Here is a 25,292-nt window from a genome sequence, read left to right on the forward strand (position 1 = left end):
GATATGCCCGGTGTGAACCTTGAACCTCCACATATGTGCATATATGAGCAGGTGCTCCTGCACATATTCAAATAACACACACACACACACACACACACACACACACACACAAACACACGTTTTCACAAAGGGAGCTATGATATTAAATAAATTTGTCCTGTTGTGACAAGTTGTTCAGAAGTCAAAGTCAATTCTTTTTTTAACAGGTCGTCTGGCATACACACACACACGCGCGCATATGGTTATATATCTATATATCTATATCTATATATCTGTCTCTTTGTATATTTATATGTATTTAACTTTTTTTTTTCTGTTCAAGTAAATTAAATTGTCTTGCGTCTAGATAGCTCATGTCTGTAATCCCAGCTACAGGAGTGTGACGGAAGGAGGTCACAGACTAGATAATTTATCAAGACCCTGTTTCAGAATAAAAGTACAGCTTAAGTGGTCCTAGTGCACGCTAGTAGCATGCATACACGCATACACTGGCTTATTCCTCAACAGCTGTTTGTAGGTTTAAAAAAGAGAAAGAGACTAGATATATAAACCTGGTTACTATTTTTTAAGGTCTGACAACTTATTTGTTACTCTTAAAGACTTATTTTTGATTGGACTCAGTAGTAGAAGCTCCTCGTTGACTAGTTTTTATGTCAACTTGACACAAGCCAGGATCATCTGGAAAGAAAGAATCTTGGTCACGAAAATGCCTCCATGGGACTGGACTACAAACCTAGTCCGTGGGACATTTTCTTGACGAATAACGGTTGATGTGGGAAGGCCCAGCCCACCGTGGGTGCCGCCACCCCTGGGCTCGTGGTCGTGGGTGCTGTAAGAGAACAGGCTGGGCAAGCCGTGATAGTCCAGTAAGCAGCGCTCCTTCATGGCTTCTGCTTCAGTTCCTGCCTCCAGGTTGCTGCCTCTAGGTTCCTGCCCTGACTTCCCACGGTGATGGACAGATACCTGGAAGTGTAAACTGAAGTAAACCCCTTCCTCCGTGGTGTTTTATAGGAGCAGTGCAGTAGAAACCCTAACGAAGGCAAGGCCATGAGGGCAGCCTATGTTTCGCTGAGAGCTTGGTGATTTGCTAATGGTTTTTTTTTTTTCTGTTTTTCTTCTTTTACTTTCTTTCTTTCTTTCTTTCTTTTTTTAATTGCAGCTCTGGTTTGAGTCCATCCCTAATTTATAGTTCGATTCTCCCTGGTGAACTGACACACCCAAGATGGAGACCCATCCTCTTCAGGGCCCAGACATGGACTGTCCCCAGCAGTGGCTCTGGTCTCACACTGTGTTTCAGCTTCTCTTTCCCGACCAATCTGTGCACTGGGGCTTTTCTTTTCAGTTCAGTGTCCCTGGTTGGTCCAGTGGCCTTCTCTCAGTGGGGCTTGGGGATGTGGCCATTCACGTAGAAGCTCCTCGTGACCCTGGGAAGAGCAAACTCGACTCCTTCCAGTGGAGGGGTCAGCACAGTCTGGCAGCCCAGTCTTGAGTTCTCCTGGAGCAGTGGGGCCATGTCCGGCATCATATCATCCTCCCTCTGCTCGGGAGGAGGCAGGAGATCCACGTGGGTCTCATTCACATACACGTGGCAGGTGGAACATGCCAGGGAGGCTTCACAGGCCCCTTCCAGGTCCACTCCTGGTGCTGGGCCAGGTGAAGAACATTGTCCCCAGCTCTTCCCCTTACAGGTATCTGTCGGCCAGAGTTGTCCACAATGACCACGTTGGCCCTGGGGACAGAGAGATGCAGGGGCTGAGCTGAGGCCAGCCTATGGCCAAGTGGCCACTCTTGGGGTTTGTCTTTGGTTTCCTTCCTTGGCCAACAGTTTGTCATGTTTTGCAGTTTTCTTCTTGTATGTCTTACTGTGCTGTTTCTTCAGAGCAGTGCGCTGGCTTCTGTGTTGCAGGACATATGGACTGACAATTCCCTTGATCTCGGGTGCTTTGGTCCTGGTTCTTACCGTCTTGTTTAAGAGTTTTCTTTCTTTAATAATCTATTTATTTTTACTTTATGTGCATTGGTGTTTTGCCTGCATGGATGTCTGTGACGGTGTCAGATCCCCTGGAACTGGAGTTACAGACAGTTGCGAGCTGCCGTGTGGTTCTGGGAATTGAACCCAGGTCCTCTGGAAGAGCAGCCAAAGCTCTACCACATATTAGTGGACATCATCTTTAGAGAGACTGAAAAGTCTGCAGATTCTGCTGGCTCTTTTGTTTCCCAGCTGTGGAGGCACAGTAGTATCTGCCAGTCCAGGGATGTCGTTTTCTCTCTGTGTCTCTATTTCTCTGTTGTTTTGTTTTTAACAAACCCCAAGGTGAGAGCTCTCAGATTGGCATCTAAGATGCAGCCTGAACAGATCTGACTTATTCTCTCTAGTTCTCCTTGGCCTGTAGCAGGAATGCCCCTTCTCCACAGCAGGCGTAGTCTGCTGTGTGTGGCTCAAGACAGTTTGCTTTATGGGAAAACCTTGTTGTGTTCTCACTGTGGATTTGGATCACACCTCTGCACCCAGAGCATCAACAGCTACTTCTGTGGCCATGTGCTTCTCGTGGAAAGTGTGGGGTTTGTGTTCATCCATTTCAATGAGTTTCTGACAGTCAGTGGCTGGGAGGGAAACATTCAGCTTCATCTTGATGCAGTCTATCACCTAGGAGGTGCCAGGAAGAAGAGCTCGACCTGACTTTTAATCATTTGTGTATTTGTCATATATATATGTCATACACACACACACACACACACACACACACACATATATACACACACACAAACAGGGTCTCATTAAGTAACTCACAGAAATATGCTTCTGCCTTCAGCACACTGGAATTAAAGGTGTGCACCATCATGCCTGGTCTCAACTTTTTAATTTATGTAATATACTTTAAAGTTATATTGTAGAACAGATATCTAGTTTTATGGAAGAGAAAATAAAACCAGTTCTTTTATATCCTGAGGAAACTGTGTTATATAATGTGAAATGGCAGGATTCTGTTCATCTATCACATATCCACCTGTCTGTCCATCCATCCATCCACCAACTATAATCTCTCATCCAACCATTTATCAGTCCATCATCCATTCAGCAACCTATCAGTATTCATCCATCCAACCATTCTCCCATCTATCCATCCATTCATCGTCCATTATCCATCTACCATCCATCCATCTACCCATCTATCCAGCCATCTATCCCTTATTAGTTATCAACTACCTACCCATCCATTTACTATCTACCCATTCATCCTCCACCCATTCATCCATCTGTCCATCTATCATCTGTTCTTACCCACCCATTACCTATCCATTCATTTTTCCATCCATCTACTCACCCATCCACCCATCAGTCATCCATCTTTCCTTTGTCTGTCTGTCTGTCTATCTGTCTGTCTGTCTGTCTATCTATCTATCTATCTATCTAAACAATACAGAACAACACTATGAAATCTATGAAGAAGGGACCTAATGGACTGCAGCTCCCGAGTGGGTGTTTAAAGTCATCGAGAATAACCATCTCTGAAAGCAGAAACAGTCCAAACCAGAAATACTTCTGTTGTGAATTTGCAATTTTTTTTTCTTATTTAGAATTTCCACATGGACGAAGTTGCTAAGTGACACAGGCTTGGTTACAAAGGCCGTGCTCTAATGCATTCTCGAGTCCTCCGTCTGTGACTAGTGCACTGTGTGAAACTGTGTGGAACGCTCTTCCTGCACAGCTGAGCTATTAAGCAGAACTAATTCTTTATGGAGTAGCAACAAGGCCTAAGAAAGGCATCTCTCGGATCGGGCAGTAGAAGGCAGTCGCTTGGCAAACTGCTGCCGGGCAGTGGTCTGGGAAAGACAAAGCCAGGGGACTTTTTCCTCTTCCCCTGGAATTCACGGGAGCCACACAAGTCGAACAGCTTTGAAGCCGGTTACTGTGGCTTACTGTGCATATCGTTTTCTGTACGGTTTCCTGCTTGTTTTTGCCAGCAGAGGGGCCAGGAATAATCACTTGATAAATGCGTTAGCATGTGCCCTACGCTCTGTGGCCACACACTGCTGCTGGGAGACAGATAATCTGAGAAGAAGAAAATCCCACTTGGGGATGCCTTTCAAAGAGAGATCAGATTTTACTGCCAAACTAACAGGATTCTGTCTGGATTATGGGAGTGCCATATGGAGACTGATTATGTGAGGTGTTTTTTTTTTTTTTTTCCCTCAGGAATAAAGAGTGGTTGGGAAAAATGGAAGGCGAAGTGAACAGTTCTAGGGAAGGAAACTTTCCTAGAACTGTTCTAGTCACCAGCTCTAGGGAAGGAAACTGCCACACCAATGATCATATTATGACAATTTTATGATTATAGAAGACTTATCTACCTGTCATTTTCATTGAAAATGCTTATGTGTGTGTTATGTGTGCACCCCGTGTATGTTTGTTGACATGGTGCGTGTGTGTGAGCACATGTGTGGCTGTGGGTGAGTCTAGAAGCCCAAGGCTGGTGTCAGGGTCTTTGTTCTACTGCTGGTCTGCCTTACTCATTGAGGCAGGCTCTCTGAATTGAACCTAGAGTTCACTGGTAAGACCCAGTCTGCTCTGGGGACTCCATGTCTGCCTCTGAGCACGGGAAGTACTCATGTGTACTAAACAGGTGGACCCCTGTGCCCGCCGGGCGTTGATGTGGATTCTAGGCTTTGAAACTTTGCTCCTCAGAATTGATCAGAGCACTTTATCTACTGAACCATCACCCTGGCCCATACTTCTATACTGTGCGTATATGGTGTGGGTGTATATGCATGTGTGCATGCGTGTGCGCGACACGCATATGCTAGGGCGTGTTCATGACAATCAGAGGACAGCTTTGTGGCGCTTTCTCCTCCCCCGTTTACGTGCATTCCAGGGATGGAAATGAGCAAGTGATTTCTGCACACTGCGTCGTCCTATGGCCCCGCCCTTTGCTCTTCTGCCTTTTTCCTCATTTTACTGAGTTGTGTGGCTTGTCTTGTCCTCAAATCATTCCTTAAATTTTAATTAAGATAAACTTCCTCACGGAGAGTCAGATATCCAACTCTGCCTCCTCATGGTTTGAGAAGGTGCCCTGCTTCCCACTGCTCCCTAATTTCTAGTGATCTCTTTAGGGTGAAGTCAGCAAGTGCCCCCTAAAGAGACAATACTTCTGCTCAGGAGGGACTGCTGGGAATGCTCAGCAGTCTTGGTCAAACACAAATTCCAAAGCCTGTAGCTGAGTTGTTCAGGTCCGTGTCTTAGGCTGGGGCAATGGTCCCCTAGAACCCACATAAAAAGCTATGGATGTTGCGGCATACTCTTGCAATCCCAGTGCCAGGAAGGAGGGAAGGTGGATCTCTGGGGCTTGATGGTGGCCAGCCAGCCTCTCTGGTGAGCCAGGTTTTCAACAGTGTTAAGCCTGGCCTGGTGGAACCTGAGTCAGAGTGAGTATGGGAGACCGGAGGTTGGCTTAGAATTCCAGCGCTGACTTCAGTCTGCAAGAAGCTCTGGTTAGCAGCCTCTACAAGTGGCTTCACCATAACCCCCCCCTCCCCCCCACCGCAGTGTGTCCTTGTGGGTGGCTCTGGAGGGTTGCGTCTTCAGGTGTACTGACAAACCGTGTGTGATGCAGCTCCTGGCTTCTCAGCGGTGGTGGCTGCTCCTTCAGTGTTTCCACAAGTAAGGGCTGAAATTCGGACTTCCTCAAGAGCGTGAATGCATTTCTAGCAGGCAAGATAAATTTTGTTTAATGAGTGTATTTGTGTGTGCTGTTACAGAGACAGTTTTCATTTAAGCCTCTTCTACTCCTCGAGATAATTATTATGTGTCCATTATGCTGCTTGTATGTAATCTGCAGATAGATCCTTATGTCGATTTTTTTCTATATCTACATATCTAAAGATATAGGATAGATGGGTGACTAGATCTATTGACTGATCAGTAGATGAGTATATAGGGGTGAACACAACTGTGTTTTGTGTGTCTGTCGTGTGTCTTTACAGTGCTGTCAATAGTTGTGTTGTTGTTAGTCTGGAACACAAGCACCTTTACCCACTGAATTACCTTGCTGACCCAGGAGTCAGCTTTTAAACTCTGTGTGTGCTGGGTGTGGTGGTACACACCTTTGATTCTAGAATTTGGGGGGGGGGATGTAGGTGGATCTCTGAGTTCAAGACCATCCTGGTCTACGGAGCAAATCACAGGCCAACCAGGGCTACAGAGTGAGCCCTTGTCTTAAAACAAGACCAGAATAAAACCTGTGTGCTGTTGTCCCACCTACTACATGACTTTTGTCCTTAGAAACTGCACTGAGGGGTTGGAGGGTGCTGCAGGGGTTTAGAGCACTGGCTGCTCTTCCGGGCGATCTGGGTTCAGTTCCACAGGGCAGCTTACAGTTGTCTGTTAACTCCAGTCCCAGGGGATCCAGTGTCCTCTCTTGACCTCGGCAGGTACTATACACACACAGTACACAGACACGCATTCAGGCAAACACTCATACACATAAAAATAAGTAAAACCTCAAAAAACGTTAAAGTGTCTTAAAAAAATTAAACAAAAATCTTTTTCATGAAAAGGACATGAGCCTTTTTGAGATTTGCTTTCAGTTAATATACAGTCTTTGGTGTATGTGGTATAAGTACATGTTTATTGTGTGTGTACGTGGCATGTATGTGTGCGTGTGGGTACGTGGCATGTATGTGTGTGTACATGTGTATGGACTCCAGAGGGCAATATTGAGTGGCTTCCTCTATTGCTCTCTACCCTTCCTTGCTTTGTGTGTGCACGCATGTGTGAGTGTGTGCGTGTGCAGATGCCAGTGTGTTTAGAGGCCAGAGATTAACTCCAGATGTCTTCTTTATGAGTCTCTACTTTATTTGTTGAGAGAGGGTCTCACACTGAACCTAGAACTGGCTATTTTGTGTAGTCTGGCTGTCCAGCAGGCCTCCAGAACCTTCTGCCTTCACCTCCCAGTGTTAGGGGTACAGGTCTGTGCAGGTAACCTTGCCTAGCATTTTACCGGGGTGCTGGGGATCCTAACTCAGGCCTGAATACTTGTCCAGCAAATACTTTACCCACTGAATCGTTTTCCCAGCACCCTCTCCCCAGTTTTTTTTACAGCTACCAAATATTTTTTATACCTTTCATTGATTGCGTTCTTGTTTTTCCTTTGGTTTCATATGTGTGTACTACATTTGGTTCTTCTCCTGCTCACCTGTCCTGTCTCCCCCTTCCCCACTCCTGTCAACCCTTCCCCAGAAGTCTTCCCACATCCATGTCATTTTGTTTTGTTCTGTGATCCATTGAGTTTAATGGGTTTGGAGCTAACCTTGGAGCCTACAGGGCTCACAACTGAAGACAATGACTGCCTCCCCCCCCCACCAATCCTTCAGTCCAGCAGGGAGGGGCGGGGCCCGGTGAGTCCTCTCCACATACCTGTGTACTTTCTTCATGCTGGTCACCTGAGAGAGAGTCCTTTGCTCCGTGTTGGTCCAAAGTCCTTCAGACTGGTAACCAAGTCACGTTCTGCACCCGTTCTCTCAGGTGTCCCGTCTGCCGTCCCGGTGTATTCTGCTGTACATGAGTTTATTTTGTACAGATCCTAGCATTTCTCTGCCTCTGCCTGTGCCGGATGCCTGTGCCGGAGCTTCCACGTGCGACGGAACAGTGCTGAAAGTACTCAGTGTGTAAAAGTTTGCACTGACTCTAAGTCATCTCTTCTCACGCCCGCCAAGCACCCCGGCTGTCATCATGAATTGTGAGCTAACTCCTCCAAGCAGACTCTGGACGGTGGACAGTTGTTGTATGTAAAGCGCTCTGACTCTAGCCCCATTGAAATCACTCCCCGTGCCTTGTTCTTGGGCTCTGTGCAGCCTTAGGAGACAGATGTTGGAACAATGACACTTGTTCTTTTGTGGCGTATGTGTTGGAAGGGTGCCAGGAGGTGGGAAGGCAGGGGACATGCCAGCAGAGGCCTCAGAGAGCCCTGCCACATCCATTCCTTCTGTGCCCTTCTGTATTTAGGATATGCTGGAGGTTTAAGAGGACGTTTACATTTCTTTTAACATTTCTTTTGTGTGTTGGGGAAGCACGTGTGTGACCTGCTGTGTGTGTGGAGGTTGGAGGATAGCCTGTGGGGATACTCTCCTTAGCTGTGTGAGCTCCAGAGATCCAGTGCAGGGCATCAGGTTTGGTAACAAGCACCTTTGTCCAGTGAGTCATTTCTCCAGCTTGTTTCTGTTTTTATTTGTTAGTTTGTTTAGGTTTTTTTTTTTTGAGACAGTGTTTCTTTTATTTATTTATTTATTATACGATTTTTTTATTATTTTATTTTTTATTGATTTTATTGAGCTATACATTTTTCTCTGCTCCCATCCCTTCCTCTCTCCTCCCCGTCAACCCTCTCCCATGGTCCCCATGCTCCCAATTTACTCAGGAGATCTTGTCTTTTTCTACTTCCCATTGTAACTGGCTGTCCTGAAACTCACTTTGTAGACGAGGCTGGCCTCAAACTCAAAGAGATCTGCCTGCCTCTGCCTCCTGAGTGTTAGGATTAAAGGTGTGCACCACCATCGCCCGGCCTGTTTTTTTTTTTAATGGCTACAATAGCGGTATCTGGAGAGATGGCTCAGCGGTTAAGAGCATTGCCTGCTCTTCCAAAGGTCCTGAGTTCAATCCCCGGCAACCACCTGGTGGCTCACAACCATCTGTAATGAGATTTGGCGCCCTCTTCTGGCCTGCAGGCATACACACAGACAGAATATTGTATACATAATAAATAAAATCTTAAAAAAAAACAATAGCGGTATCTCTGTACAATAGCTGTATCTCAATCTCAGTAGTACAGTAATCTCTGTGAAGTAAATATTGTATTCTGTGATACCACGTTATCACCCCTTATAAACCTGACTTTATAGGACAGAGTGACTTTTCAGTGTTGTGGGCCTATGTGTTCAAGCTGAATTGTTCTCAGGGGGAAGAGGGGAGAATTCCCTGAGGTTCAGGGTGGTGGTGATGTGGTGCAGTGCGTTAAGCCTTTGTTGGATGCTCTGCTTATTCCTGGCAACAGATAAACAAAGAAGATACATTATCTGAACTACAGAGATGAGACCAGGACCTAAGTAAGCTTAAAAAAATTTCTTTTTTAAAATTATTTTAATTACAGTGTGTGTGTGTGTGTGTGTGTGTGATCTGTGTGTGGGTATGTGTACCTGAGGACTGGTTCCTCTGGAGGTCCTAAGGCCTTTCCTGTAGGATCTCCCAGAGCTGGAGTTACAGATGGTTGTGAGCTGCCCTGTCTGTGTGCTGGGAATCAAACTCAGGTCCTCTGCAAGGGCAGTATGTGCTCTTAACCACTGAGCCATCTTCCTTACCCATCTTGGCCAGTCTTATTCCTTGGTTGGTTTACACCTACAGATACCATTACGCTATAATTAAACAATGAACAGATATCTTGGCTGACAGCTGTCTCTGGGTACAGGGTCTTGGCAGGAAGTGAGATCTGATGAAGCACAGCTATTACTGTGTTTATGGTTAATAAAGCCTGCATGGTTGACTTTAAACACCAGTGACACAGAACTAAATTTTAAGTTAATAAGTATAAAACTCAGTAGCAAATCTCTGATGCTGTGATGGTTTGAGAGTCAGGGCTAGAAATCTGTGCTCTGGAGGAGCTGCTTACAGATTCCCTCAAAGCTGCTGATTGGTGGCTTACAGATGGTGGAAGCTGGAAGCTCTGGGAAGTGACCTGATTGCTGGCTGTGTTCTCCTGCCATTTGAGATCCTCCTGGAAGAGTGGGGTAGGGGCAATCAGTGCAGCCCTCGCCAGCCTCAGCGCCGACCTGCGGTGGTGCTGGACCTGGAGCTCAGTGCTGACCTGCAGTGCCGGGACCTGGAGCTCAGTGCTGACCTGCAGTACCAGGACCTGGAACTCAGTGCTGCCCTACAGTGCTGGGACCGGCTATTTAAACCACAGATCAACATTTCGACTGATGTTCGCGTAAGAACCCTTTGTATACACATTTTTATTGGCAGCTTTTGGAAGTAACATCTTCATACACAGAGAAGATCCCAACAAGTTGTTTTAAGTTACCAAATGAGCTGTCTTTACAAATAACATATCTATACTTTTTTATTTTTTTAAAAAGCAATATATGAAGTATTTTATTTATTCTGACTTTATTTGTTTGCTTGTTTGTTTGTTTTTTGAGACAGAGTCTCCTTCTGTATCCTCGACTGGCCTCTGATTCACAGAGAATCCACCCACCTGCCTCTGCCTCTTGAGAGCTGGGATTACAAGAATGCACCACCATGCCTAGCTTTTAAGATACAAAAATGTTCTACTGACTTAGTATGCAAGCTAATATTGGTACATCCACTTAATTAGTGGTACATCGCTTCTGCTATAGAATCACTTACATGTTGCTTTCTGGTTCGGTAAAAGTTTGGAGACCATTTTTATCTGAGCAGCAAGTGTTTATAGCCCCGGCTATAAATCGTAGAAAATGATTAAGTGGGCAGAGGAAGAATCAAATAGGCACTTACATTTATTGTGTTTGCAAGGTTGTTTTTGAGGACAGCGCATGTTTTGGGGGGACCTAGTGTCCGGGCTGTTTTATAGAGCTCTGGCCTCTTAACACCACTACTTGAAGGGCTCCTTCTGCCGCTCTTGGCTTGTTTAGCTCCGACTCCGGAGGGAGGTCAGGTTTCACGAGGAGGCTGTAGGCTTGTAAAGGCGTACCTTCCCTTGAAGAAACAAAGTCCACTTCAGGAAGTGAGCTGAGATTTTTGAGGGGATACTTAAATTTGTCACTTAAAGAAAGAGCAGAAAATGTGGACAATGAAAAGACTGCACAACCGAGTCTGAGGAGGCCCCAGAACTCACCCCAGCGGTCACTTTCTCAGCTTAATACCCATTAAAAAAAGAGCGATCAGGACTTGGGGGGCGGCTCAGCTATCTCATGGCTAAAGTGCTTACCATGCAGGCATGAGGACCAGAGTTCAGATTCTCAGAAACCCAAGTCATTGCAGGGTAGGCGCAGCAACCTTCCTGGAATCCCAACCCTCAGAGGAGGAAATGGGATTCCCAGTGGCTAGGGAGACTAGCCAAATTCTCGAGCTCTGGTTCTCTCTGAGAGACCCTGCCTCAGGGACTAAGGGGGGGAGCATGAGAGTGACCCTAAGCATCAGGCTCCAGCCTGTTTGTGCCTATATGTGTGTCTATATACATGAGAAATATGCACACACACATGTATACACCATACACACAAGAAAAATGGAAAAAGAATAATCATAATAGAAGCCATGCCCTGGAACCAGGCTGGCTTCAAGTTTGTAATCCTCCATCCACAGTCTGGAGCGTGTGCTATGGTACCTGACCAGATTTTTTTGGGAGAGGTGGGGGTTTAAGACAGGGTTTCTCTGTAGCTTTAGTTCCTGTCCTGGAACTAGCTCTTGTAGACCAGGTTGGCCTCGAACTCACAGAGATACGCCTGCCTCTGCCTCCCAAGTGCTTGGATTAAAAGCATGTGCCACCACCACCTGGCCTAGATTTTTTTTTTAAAGCTATATGGCTCATTAAATAAACTTTAAACTGAGATGATTTACATACTTTCCTATACAGAAATGAAATAATAGCCTCAGTAAATGTCAGTAAGCACATGGTTTTATTTGTTTCGTTTTTGCCATGGAGCCGGGGACTGCAAGCCTTATGTACCACTGAGCTACATCATCAGCTGTAAGCAAACTATTAAAGGTATCTCTCTGGTCAGAAACTCGGGGATTTGTCACACATTCTGAGCCGGCTAGAAAGCCAGAGCAGTTTGGCTTGTCCTGAGCAGAGCTAGTCTGCGGTGTAGAGAGTCTCCTGGTCTCATCTTCCCTAAAAGCCAGTGTCTCGGGCTTGCAAGAGAATTCAAAGTCGTGGTTCCTACCAGGCTTCAGATATCAGTGCCGACCGATCACTTAATGAGCTGTAAACCTGTGAGTGAGATGCTTCATTTCTCTGTACCTCAGTTTCTTCAGCTGGACATTTCGATGACAGCCTCGAGAATGACATAAGCTAGAATATGTACTACTCACAACACGGGACCTAGCAACAAAATGTATGCCGAGCTATTATGTCATAAACGGCTCGAAACCTGTGTTGTAATGTTCAAAACTTTACCTTCCCAGCATCTATTGCAGTTTGAGCGACCAACATACACAGCAGTTAGTTCAATGTCTCTTTCTACTCTTAGATTCCTGAACGTAACCCTCCTGTCTTTGTCCTTCACTGGGTTACGGCCACCTAGAGTGCCCCAGACACCAGATAAATATTTATTGAATGAATCGTTAAATTTAGGAGGGATCACTTTTGTCTAAAAATGTTCTGAAATGAATAGGATTAAAATATTTTTCCAGTTAGGAGTCGGTTAATCCAGCCTGCTGTTGTATAGTTCAGAGCCGGTCCACATGTCTCGGCCCTGGATAGATGAGTCATGAAGCGTGTGAAAGCAGGGTTGATGTGAATGCGTGATTCATGGAAATCGGCTCCTTTGCATCCTAATTTCACAGAATAGCTTTTAAGAGCAGAGATACATTTTTTATTGGTGGGGGGAAAGGGTCATTTTATATCCAAAACCATAGCAATTTATGGGAAGCTTTGTAGGCTGGCTCACGACTCAGTGGTGACCTTCTCAGTGCGTGAGACCCTGACTTCGGTGCCCAGAGCTGCTAAACATACCTTCATATAATTTAAAAGTGACTGCTTCAATAGGGTTTGGTTTTGAAGTAGTTGGTGCCAAATTGCTTTTCCCAGCTCCCCAGAGCTAACCTGTTGATGGTACCCAGTCAAGAAGACGTAAATATAGATCTTTGGCATTAGCCATTCCATCCTTCCCTCTACTTTACCAAGGATGCATGCATTCTATCTGTCCAGTAATTAAGCTAACCAATTTAAAGATTTGGCTTAAATATTTATCCTTATTTATTTATTTTTGAAATAATTTTTAATTGTTATTTTATGTGCATTGGTGTTTTGCATCCATGTGTGAAGGTGTTGGATCCCCTGAAACAGGGGTTACATACAGCAGTGAGCTACCATGTGGATGCTGGGAATTGAATTCAGGTCCTCCGGAAGGGCAGCCACTACTTTTAACAGCTGAGCTATCTCTCAGGCCCATACTTACTTATTTTTTTTTTGCTCTGAGACAGGGTCTCACTAGGTAGCCCTGGCTGGCCTGGAACTCACTATGTAGACCAGGGTAACCTTGAACTCACAGAGATCTGCTTGCTTCTGCCTCCCCAGTACTGGAATTAAAGGCAGGATCTATTTTTTAAGTGTGGGTGTGTGCGCACGTGCGCGAGAGTGTGTGCACACAGATGTGTGGGTGTGTGTCTTCACAGGTGTGTGCATGCAGAAACCACTGAGCTGTCTCTCCAGCCCATAGTTTAAAAGCTGGAGGCCCATAAGTTAACAGATGAAAGCCAGGGAGGTGCTGCTGTGTGCATCAGACATTGGCAGAAATGTAGAAGGATGTTTTTTAAAGGAATTTATTAGTTACTTTCCCTGCTGCCACAATGAAATACCTGACAAAGGCAACTTGAAGCAAGGGTTTATTTTGATTTAAGGTTGTGGGTACAGTCCCTGATGCTGGAAGTCAGGGGCGCAGGAACGTGAGGCAGCTGGTCACATGGCTTCTGCAGTCGACGAGAAATAGGGAGAAGCCGGTGCTGGGGCTCACCTCTCTTGCTTGCTGGGACCCCAGGGATGATCCTGTTCCCACCTGCCTAGGCTGGGGTTGTAAGCTGAGCTGCTGAACCTGGCTTTTAATGTGCTTTCTAGGGATCAACTCCTCAAGTTTACAGCAAACTCTTTACCAGCTGTCTCCCCGCCTTCTTTCCCAAGAAAGAAGTCTTGTCGGTCTTCGGTAGTGAATAGCAGTGGTGGTCTCAGGTCAGCCTAGAATTAGTGTCTTTGCAGAGAAATGTTCTAGGAAGTAACCGCAGAAACCATTAAAATGAACATTTGGGGCCAGTGAGATAGTCTGGTGGACAAAGGTGCTTGCTGCCGAGCCTTAGGACCTCAGTTTGACCCCTGCGACCCACACAGTAGAAGGAGAAAACCACCTCCCTCTAGTTTCCCTGTGATCATCATATTCGTGTTGTGCTACATGTGTGCGCGCCCTCCGCCAGTACACACAAAATAAATGAAATGAGTTGTTTTGTTTTTTTTTTTAAAGAAAATTTTTGTATTGATATTTAGAGTTTGATGTTCTTGGATGCTCTAGGGTTTTTAGCTTTACTCCTTTTGCTCTTAAAGTCCCCAAAAGCTTTTATGTCACATGACTCCTGTTTTAGGGTTTCTATTGCTGTGATGAGACGCCATGACCGTGGCAACTCTTACAAAGGAAAAACATTTAATGGGGGTAGGTTGTGTTTTTTCAGAGGTTTAGTCCATTATTGCGGTGTGACATGGTGGCTTGCATGCAAGCATAGTTCTGGAGAAGTAGTTGAGTGTCCTCCGTCTTGGCTTGCAGGCAACGTTAGGTATTTCTCTTAGACAAGCCTCCCTGCGACGCAAATAATTCCAATTAGACTGCCCATGTTTAATGCAGTGCTCCCGGGTTGCCCCGGGAAAGCATGGAGAGGGCAAGAGAGAGAGGGAAGGGGAAACCACACAAAACCCAGAGTCTACCTGTTCATTCTCAGGGGGCAGTTTAAATAGCCTGTGGGAGTGGTCTTGACCTTCCCTGGGGAGGGGTTACCGTTTGGTGGGCTTCTTGACTCTCCCTGGGGAAGGGTCTTATGCCAGGAGCTGGGATGAAGCCCTCAGGCAAACAATCCAGACTTTTTGTATAAAGGGGTGTTAGGGAGCTGGGGTGATGCTTCTAACCAAACAGGCAACAGGAAGTGGTCAGAGACACTGGGTGTGGTTTGAGCATATATGAGACCTCAAAGCCCCACCTCCACAGTGGCACACTTCCTCCATCAATATCACTCCTAAGGCCATACCTTCTAAATGCCACTCCCTTTGGGGACCATTTTTCCTCAAACAACCACATCCCACTCACTGACCCCCCCCAGAGGCTTTTAGACACATCATAATGTAAAAAAAATGCATTCAGTCCAACTTCAAAAGTCCCCATAGTCTATAACAGTCTCAAACTTAAAGTCCAAAGTCTCTTGAGATTCATGCAATCTCTTAATTGTAATCCCCTATAAAATCAAAATTTAAAAAACCAGATCACATACTTCCAATATATAATGACACAGGATATACATTACTGTTCCAAAATGTAGGGAAGGGACAGTAGTGAGGAAGTCCTGGACCAAAACAAGGCCAAAAAGCAGCCATGCAAACTCCAGACTCTGCACCTCTATGACTGATGTCAAAATTCTCTTCAGGAAAATGTTGATGCTCTTGGAACTGGTGTTGCTCTGAGAAATATTTTTTTTTAAAGCGCTCTTCAGATATCCAACTCCTTTCAGCTTTGTTGACTGCAACACACTTCTTTTGTTATGCCTAAATTGCAGGGTCCCCCAAAACCCACCACAGAGTCTGAACTCCTATGCAAAAGCAAGAGCCTAAAGGCTTGAGCTTGGACCCTCCATGTGTCCAACACAGTGCTGTGATTGAAAGCCCTGAGCCCAGCTGGGGAAGGATTTTTATCATATCAGAGGTTGGGGTGAGAGTATTTCTAAGGTTCAGGACCCTTGACTTGCTGACATTTGTCTAGGGGTGTTTTGGTAAAAGATGGTGGGTGTTACTAGGCCAAGGAACATCTGGTGATCCTATCTACAAAGGTTAGAACATTAGGTATTTCCTTTGGAACGTTGAGCATTTTCCCCTTGGATACTGATTGGTCCGTTCCTGGGTGGTACCTGGGTGGTCTCTGTGGTCTTTGCCTTAGGGTAAACTGAAACATAGGCCTATTCTTTGACTGGCTTTTATTGAGCCTGTCATGACACCAGTATAACCAAGCCACCCTGGGCCCCACACTTTCTCTTTGGCTGGTTCCATTCCCTGTGAGCAACTTTCCTCAGCAGGTATCCTACAACTCTGGCATCTCCAGCCTTCAACTTCACAGCTTCACGAAATGGCCTCTCTAGTCTTCCATTCGGGGACGCCTCTGACACATACCTGACCTAAGCAGCTTTCCTTAGTTATGGAGAAAAATTTCAAATCACCACATTTTTCTATTCGTTTGTTTTGTTTTTTAAGTTTTATTGTTTTATCTGTCTTGCATTTATAGCCCTGGTGGGCCTAAAACTCACTGTGTAGACAAGGCTGGCCTTGAACTCACAAAGATCCACCTGCTTCTGCCTCCTGAGTGCTGGGTTTAAAGGCATTGTGAAACCATGCCCAGTACTTAAATCTATTGCTAATTGCTATTAATAAGGAAGCTGATGGGTTTAATTACTAGACCTTCATTTACTTTAAAAATGAAAATATTGGGGGGCTGACAAGATGGCTCAGCAGTTAAGAGCTCTGATTGCTCTTTCAGAGGACCCTGGTTTGGTTCTCAGCACCTACATGGCAGCTCACACTTGTCTGTGATTCTAGTTCCAGGGGTCTGACACCCTCACACAGACATATATACAGGCAAAACACCAATGCATATAAAATAATAAATTAAAAAAAGAAATATTGGTTCATTGCTTATTAATGTAAATAGTACAATAATATAATTATTTTCTAAAGGTAGAAGTCAGTTAAATGAATATTGTTATTAGTTTTGTTTTTGCAGAACTTTTATTTCTGTGTTTGTGTGTGTTTGCCCACATGTATGTCTGTGCTCCATGTGTGTGCAGTGCCCTTTGGAGACCTGAAGTCTCCAGAAGTGTCGTGTCTCCTTGAACTAGAGTTACAGAGAGTCGTGAGCAGCTCGATGTGGATACTGGGAGCTCAGCCCAGGTCCTCTGCAAGAGCAACCAGTGCTCTTAACTGCTGAGCCATCTTTCCAGCCCTGGCATTATTTTATAGTTGTATAAATCCCTTTACTTTGCTTAGCAGGAGCATGTATAGAGGTTCATTGCTTCTGCAGTGATTGGCAATACTTACCAGTTTGTAGCTTTCAGAAAACTATACACTCAAGAGAAGAGAAAATTAAAATGGCAAATGGTGATTATTTTGAAAGTGATTACTACTCTGAGGATGTACTGCCATCCGCAGTCTGAATGCTGCTGTCCACGGGAGTGGAAATCCTTGTGACTGACAGAAACCAAGTGTGGCTGTGCCTCCTCCCAGTGTTCTGAAAGTAAACCCTTTTGAGAGTAATTTCTATAGCTCTGAACCTCTAAAGGCCAGTAAACTGTCTACAGAAAACCAAAGCTGGCAACTTTCTGCAACCTTTTGCCCTTTCTGATCTAATGGAGAATCAATCTGACCCCCGCTTTTTCATAATTTTCTTTCTAATTTCTGTCTCTGTGACGGCATTTTTAACTGGAGTCGCAGGAAAGAAGTTAGACCATCTCCTCGGCTCCCTGTCTTTGTGCCTTGGAAGGCTTAGCTGAGGGAAGGGGCACTTCGTTCTCCCTGATGTCTGGACTCCTTCAGCATGCAGGACTGTGGACACTGGGGATGGCTCCGTGGCAGCCTGCTTAGTAGAGGGAAGAAGAATCGACTCTGGAAACATCAACACTTCAAGATTTATCTCCCCTTTGGAAATGCATGAGCCTGTAAACAGCGTTTGTGCTTCTCTGAGGCCTTGTGTTCCCACACAGTTATCTGTCCTGCCTTCACCCGAGCAAACCCAAGGAGCGGGTCTGTTGTGTGGTGCCCTGGAGTCTTTGGGTTCTCCTTTCCTCTTTAAAGCCCAGTGGAGGGTCCTCTGTTGAGACTCCTTTTCAGTTCATCCTGAGGTATTGCAGCTTAGTCTGAAATGTCCTATAATATTCTTCCTGTTTCCTCACGTCCTGTGAACACAGGCTACCATTCTTTCCCTCTGTGCTTGTGTTATGTTGCCTCTCTTGCCTCAAATCATATATTCTGCACTTTCTTTGGAATCCAATGGATTCTTCGAAAGTCAATTCACAGAAGTTGTTTTTTACCTGCATATTTTGTCTTTATTACAGTTGAAAAACTATTATTAAGTGTGTGTGTCTGTGCACGCTCATACACACATGCACTTACGCTAGAACTAGAGTCGCAAGCAACTGTAAGTTTACTGGTGTGGGTCCTGAGAATTGAACTCAAGTCCTCTGCAAGAGTAATACTTGCTCTTAACTTCTGAGCCATCTCTCCAACCTTAGTTTGTTCTTATTTCCCCTTTCCTTTGCTCTCCAGTAGAATTTGGCTTGTACTCTACTGTTGGATATATAATTACATAACTATTTTGAATAATTATTTTTCCTTTTCTTTAATAGATGATGTTTAAGAATTTTAAACTTTAGGAAAGAAAGGCTCACCAAGTTGTGACCTCCTTCCTTTTCAAATGATTCCTGAAATCGTCTTTGTACTATGTAAATTACATTGACCGAAGCAGGAGTTCAGATCTGATAAAATGCGCTGCATAATGCTTTTTCTGAATGTGCCGCTGTGTGCTTATTCTAACTTTGTCCAATTTTGTCACAGCTATTTCTGCGTTTGAAGTCCATCCAGTTTCTACAGAAGTCTACGAAGGGGGAGTTGCTAGATTTTCTTGCAAGATTTCATCAAACCCCCCTGCAGTCATTACGTGGGAGTTTAATAGGACAGCCCTGCCTATAACCATGGACAGGTAAATATAGCATGTTCATTTGGATGTGCACATACATGATGAAGATTTTACACGAAGCTTCCGAGGGGGAATGTGGTGGAGTTCCTTTTCGTTTTAGGGGTTGGCAATAATGGATTTCCGTAGACATTCTCAAACCCAGATTAAGAATCCCATCATCGGGACTGGAGAGCTAGATCGGTGGCTAAAAGCACTCGCTGCTCTTGCAGAGGTTTGGTTCCCAGCACTCACACTGGAGTGTAAGTCTAGTTCTAGGAGAGTCAGTACTTCTGCTCCCTTCCGAGCGGCGCAGGCATGTGGTGTGTGAACATATGTCTGCTCCAAAGTATACAAAAATCATTTGCTAAAATGACAGAATACTGGAATGGGGGAAAGTTGTGAGGTGTTTTATTGAAGGAAGAGAAAAAACTCTGATTCAAGAATATCTTAGACCGGATGTTGGTGGCGGCAGCCCACGCCTTTAATCCCACCACTCAGACAGAGGGAGATGGATCTCTGAGTTTAAGGCCAGTCTGGTCTACAGATTGAGTTCTAGGACAGCCAGGGCTACACAGGGAAACCCTGTCTCAAAAAACAAATAAATAAACCCAAACTGACCAACAAATAAAAGACTATCTTAAAACTATTTTTGTTTGTTTTTGTTTTTAGAGATTTTTTTTTGAGACAGGGTTTCTTTGTATAGCCCAGACTGGCCTGCACACTTTTAATCCTAGCACTTAAGAGGCAGACAGGTGAATTGCTGTGAGTTCAAGGCCAGCCTGGTCTATAGGATGAGTTTCAGGACAGCCCGAACTGTTACACAGAGAAACTCTGTCTCAAACAAATAAATAATAACAACAACAAATGCTAAAATGTATTTTGGCTTTGGATTAAGATAGAATTCTAACAATTTGAGTTGGCCCTGAACATACTTCTGCTGTTTTGCAGTCTATTTATTTGAGGCAGTGTTCTTGGTATTGAGAAATATAGTGGGGCTAGAGAGATGGGTCTGTGGTTAAGAGCACTGGCTGCTCTTCCAGAGGGTCATGGGTCAAGTTCTGACACCCACATGGTGTCCCACGACTGTCTGTAGCTTCAGTTCCAGGGGATGGCGCCCCCTCTGGCTTCTGCTGGTACTGCACACAAGTGGTGCACAGATATACAGGCAAGCAAAAACACTAATACACATAAAATATTTTTAAAAAACTGATGGATTGAAAAAACATTGTGTCTTATTGAACTTAAGTGATTAAGTCAAATAGCACTAATTTTAAGATTAAGCACCCAAACCTAACCCTGTGCAATCCAGATATACTAATTTGATACTTACATGCTGTGAAATTACTAAAAGTATTCGTTTTCCATAATTAGGCCATTATGTTTCATTAAGGGCAGAAAACCTTTTATATTCAGTAAAAACCTTGCATTTCCTGGCACATAGCAGCCTTCAGTCTGAGCCTGGCTGTTTCAGATGGCATTCATTGGTGCTGTGTGGTGCAGCAGCGTTCACTGTGTGCAGTGCCAATGGACTGTGTTCAGCAGTGAGGTGACATGCTGCAGCATGGGCCAGCTCACCAGAAACAGCTCAGATTATTTGCATATTTCATATTGAATTGATTTTTATTGTTGCACATATCAATACCTTTTACCATTGCCACATTCAATTTTTGTGATTTTTATATGGCGTTGTGACCCTGTTTTAGAAACTTGGTTGTGCAGAATAAATAGCTGTTGTGGTTTTTGTTGTTGTTGTTGTTTTGTTTTGTTTTGTTTTTAAGATCAGGATTTTGAAAATAAATCATACTAAGGTCTGAGCCATTATCAGCTAAATCAACATAAGAATGTTAGCAGGCCCTCTTTGTAAAAAACGGGAGTGCTGGATTTTACAGACTGTCCTGAAGAATTAGTTACATCTCAGAGACCTGTCATGACCCAGATGAAATAATAGAGTCAAGCTAATGTTCTTTACCGGTGTTGGTTTTCACCTTGGGAATCATATCCAGGGCCTCCTGGGTGCCAGACCGAGTCTCTGTCACACCCCAGCCGAGGCTAATATGTTAAAAGATCTTTGCAGTGTGGTTTCTACCAAGATTAAAAGGTTGAATTGTTAATTCTGCCAGCAGATATGTTTAGTAAAAATGAAGATCTACAGAAAGTTCAGTTCCACTTCTTGTCTCAACAGGGTGACTGCCCTGCCGTCAGGAGTATTGCAGATCTATGATGCTGGCCCGGAGGATGCTGGGAATTACCGCTGTGTTGCCGCGACTATAGCTCATAAACGTAAAAGCATGGAGGCCTCTCTAACCATAATTCCAGGTACCGTGGTTTTTGTTTGTTTTTTTCCCATCCTTTGGGATTTTTGTTTGCCCCATCTGTTTTCCTCTTGGCTGTAATGACATTCTGTCCATCAGAATTTTGATGGCGTTTAAATGCTTGTAATAGAGTTGGTTTGGGTTTGATGATTTCAGATAGAGACTTTCTTTGTGCCCCATCCTAGCCTTGAACTTGTAACCCTTCTACTTCTGCCTCCCCCAGGGCTGGGATTACAGGTGTGTGCCACCATGCCTGGATTGTAATCTGTTTAGAACATAGTGTTTTACTAAGTACACCTTTCCCAGGTATATGTGTCTTCTGTGTCAACCTCCTTGAGAAACACTGAATGGTTACTTTATACATTTTTCACTTTTGTTTTTAGAAGCATAAAATACAGACAGGGCAAAAAGAGAATATCCATTGCCAACAAAGATGTTTGTTTCTAATATTGATATTCTTCAGCTTAAGCAGTAACTGCTAATGGGTATTCATTTTGGGGTGTCATGTGACAGACTTTTCCTGGGGAGACACATGCACCCTAGTTAGGGATCCCACTACAGACCAAAGTACAGATACCACCAAAGTCCCACTTACTAAACCAATGTGTTTTATTGGGATTACTTACAGGATTATGGGTGAGGGGTTACTTATAGGAGCAGAAATGATTCAAAGACGGCTGCATCACTGAAGCCTACCCCAGCATGGGTGACAGCTCACAGAACTGGGAACCTGGAGCACACTGAGCCTGCAAACAGATCAGCAGGCTGGAGAGTGGCCTTTCCAATCGCCTCCTTGGTTTGTGTGTCTTCCAGGCAGCCCACTATCTCTGCTTCTACCAGACTTGTCTGCTTTGTACCTTGGTTCCTCTGAGAGTGACTCTCAGCAGCCTTCTCTGTACTCTTGGGGTCTGAGGGGATGTAGTGATTCTGCTCAGTTTCAGGGACTTCTTGACTGACATTCTGTGGTAATGAACTTCCCTGCAGGATGGATGGAATGTTTCAATCTGTGAGGAAATTACCACACAACGGGGGTGGGGGAGATAATGAACACATTCTAGAATTAATTGTAATAGTTACTTTGCTGAACAGTCTGAAAACCATTGAGTTAGACATCAGATGGGTGAATTGTGTACCCTAAGAGTTAGACCTCAATAGCACTTTAAAAAAAAAATCTTATTTAAGAAAAAGAAAGGAGGGGCTGGAGAGATGGCTCAGAGGTTAAAAGCACTGGCTCCTCTTTCAGAGGATCCGGGTTCAATTCCCAGCACCCACATGGCAGCTCACAACTGTCTGAGACTCCAGTCCCGGGGAATCTGACACCTTTACACCAACGCATATGAAATAAAGTTAAATAAATTATTTTAAAAAAAGAGAGAGAAAGAAAGGAAGAAAAAGTGAGGGGCTGAGGAGATGGGTTCATAAGAACATTTGTTCTATAACTGTGAGACCCTGAGTTCCTGTCCCAGCACCCACATAAAAGCTGTGTGCCCATAACCCCAGTGTTGCCAGCCTAGAGACAGGAAGATTATGGTAGCCTGCTGGCTGCCAGCCTAACACTAGGTTCATAGAGAGACTCTGCTTCACAGAAATAAAGGTGAGAGTTGACCAAACGGGGCAACCAACGTTCTCCTCTGGCCTCCATACCTGTACACACACACACACACATATACACACACACATACATACACCACGCACAAACACAGACATGCACACACACACACACACACACACACACCATGCACAAAGGAAGGAAGACAGGAAGGCACTGAGAGGTGGAGGAAATAAATAGGAGGCAAAGGTATGCTGGGTTGGGCGGCACTCACCTGTAATCTCAACATTCACCGGGTAGAGAGCAGGAGTCGAAGGTTACCCTTCAGTGCATAGGGAATTGGAGGCTGTCTCAAAACAAACAAACAAAAAAAAAAAAAAAGAGAAAGAAAAGAAAAAAGAAAAAAAGAAAAAAAATTTAAAAAAATGAGTAAGAATGGGCTTTTTAATGTTTCTTAACCATTTATGTATTCTGTGTTTTCCTGCCCAAAGCTAATGAATCGAGAACCTTCTACATGCCGACCATTGTAGCCGGACCGCAGAATGTGACTGTGTCGTTACATCAGACAGCCGTTCTAGAGTGTATGGCCACAGGATATCCTAAACCCATTATTTCCTGGAGCCGGCTCGGTAAGTTGTCCTCCTCATGGGTGGAGCAGGGGAAGGCAAGGGAGTGCTTCTCTTGAACTTTATTCCGTGTTCTCTTTGAAACAGATCACAAGTCCATTGATGTCTTTAACACTCGGGTCCTTGGAAATGGCAACCTCATAATATCTGATGTCAAGCAGCAGCACACTGGAGTGTATGTTTGCCGGGCCACCACCCCTGGCACGCGCAACTTCACAGTTGCTATGGCAACTTTAACTGTATTAGGTATGCATTCTTTCTATAATCAGGAGAAGCTTATGCTTTAATATTTGCCATTTTAATTTCTTTCATGGTGTTCTTTTATAAGGTTTTGTTTTTACTTATGTGGATGTCTGTGTATAGGTATATGCATATGAGTGCAGTGCCCAAAAATGTCAGAAGAGGGCACCATATTCTCTGGAGCTGGAGTTACAGGAGGTTGTGAGCTGCCCACTGTGGGTGCTGGGGACTGAACTCGGGTTCTCTGTAAGAGCAGCAACTGCTCTTAACCACTGAGGCTTCCTCCAAACTTGCATAGCTTTCTTTTAACTCCAAGTTTGGCAGCAGTGATAGGAAGGTTGATGATAAGTGTTGTAAAAGCCAACGGTGAATTTTAGGGGGAAAAATTAAATTTCTGTGTTAAAATATAGCTCTAGAATCATGTTGTGAAGCCACCATGTGTATGTGCGTAGCTTCATGCTCCTTATTTAGGCCTCCCTACGCCTTCTCATCCATCCACATCTGCACACACTTAACCCTCTAAACTCAAGCTCCTGGTGCCTGTGTGCACAAGTGTCCCCTCATTGGGCTTAGTTAAGATGGGTTGTAGGTAGTGTCAGTGTATTCACGGGTGGTCTCAATGGAGGAAAGTAGGTGTCAAATATTAGAGAGTAGCACTGTCCTAGAAATGTTTCTATTGCTGGACACCCCTACCCTACAAGAACCATTTAGAGGCGAAAGGGTAAATTTTAGCTTGCAGTCCTTCCATATTACAGCCCATCCCTGTGGGGAAGTGAAGTCAAAGGAGCTTGGCTGTTCACGTCACATCCACATTCAGGAGGAGAGTGAAATGTTTGCATGCTCTCTCGCTTGTCTTCAGCCTGATTTCCTGACCCCATAGGGGTCAGGATTCCCTGCCTAGGGAATGGTGCCGCCTACAGTGGACTGTTCTTCCCATACCAGTAAGATAGTCCTCTAAAGCCACACCCACAGGCCAATGTAAACAGTCCTTCCCCGAGACTCGGTTCCAGGGTGATTCTGGGTTGTATCAAGTTGACAGGGAAAGCTACCGTCGTAGATACCTAGCTAGGTGTAGCAGCTTCAGACTCTCAGACATGTTCCCACGTGGGGTGCGTCTCGTTTTTGTAGTCTTCTTTCATTCTTTCTTGTTGTTCCTGTGGAAGCTGTGGAATATGTGTCTGTTTTTTTCCTTTTAAAATAGCGCCTCCCTCATTTGTTGAATGGCCTGAAAGTTTAACAAGACCGCGAGCCGGCACAGCACGGTTTGTGTGTCAGGCAGAGGGGACGCCATCACCCAAAATGTCCTGGTTGAAAAATGGGAGACGGATACATTCTAACGGCAGAATTAAAATGTACAACAGGTAAGCTATGCTACTTTTAAATAAAATAATGTCTTTGTTAGTTTTTACATGAAATGGCGATCATAACATCTGATCACCACATAATCTTGTCAGCTCACACTAACTGTACGAAATTAAAGTTTATGGCATTGCTGTGCCATCTATCATTTTTGTTTTATGCCTGGGTCCAAAGTGATGTGTTATAACGGAGCATATGCCAGGCAGTCCCCCAGACGGCTGCTCTAGCCCTGGTACGTCACCAGCTAAGTGACTACAGCAAACACAGACTCTAGTGTCTTTGTTCCTTCCCCCATCAAGTGAAAAAAAAAAATAAGAATGAAGTAAGTTCCTTTTAATAATCCCTCTACAATTCAAACTTAATGACTTTAAGAATGAAACTTGTCTGGTCATGGTGGTGCATTCCTTTAGTCCCAGCACTTCAGAGACAGAGGCAAGCAGAGCTCTGTGAATTTGAGGCCAGCCTGGTCTACATAGAGAATTACAGGATAGCCAGGGCTACATAGTGAGAACCATTTTCTTTCTTTTTTTCTTTAAAATTTTATGATTTATT

General features: G+C 44.5%; 1 protein-coding gene across 1 annotated transcript in view; it reads left to right on the top strand.

Moving 5' to 3' along the window:
• Nucleotides 1-25,292, top strand: part of Prtg (protogenin) — a 107,442-nt gene that overhangs the window by 20,420 nt on the left and 61,730 nt on the right. The window contains exons 3-7 of the mRNA XM_085689371.2: nt 18,534-18,678; nt 20,837-20,970; nt 23,007-23,144; nt 23,229-23,387; nt 24,583-24,742. Coding sequence (XP_085545497.2) covers nt 18,534-18,678; nt 20,837-20,970; nt 23,007-23,144; nt 23,229-23,387; nt 24,583-24,742 — 736 coding nt within the window. The remainder of the gene's footprint in view (nt 1-18,533; nt 18,679-20,836; nt 20,971-23,006; nt 23,145-23,228; nt 23,388-24,582; nt 24,743-25,292) is intronic.

Source organism: Myodes glareolus, chromosome 4 (genome assembly GCF_982192425.1).
Source record: "Myodes glareolus chromosome 4, mMyoGla1.1, whole genome shotgun sequence".
Classification (NCBI taxonomy): domain Eukaryota; kingdom Metazoa; phylum Chordata; class Mammalia; order Rodentia; family Cricetidae; genus Myodes; species Myodes glareolus.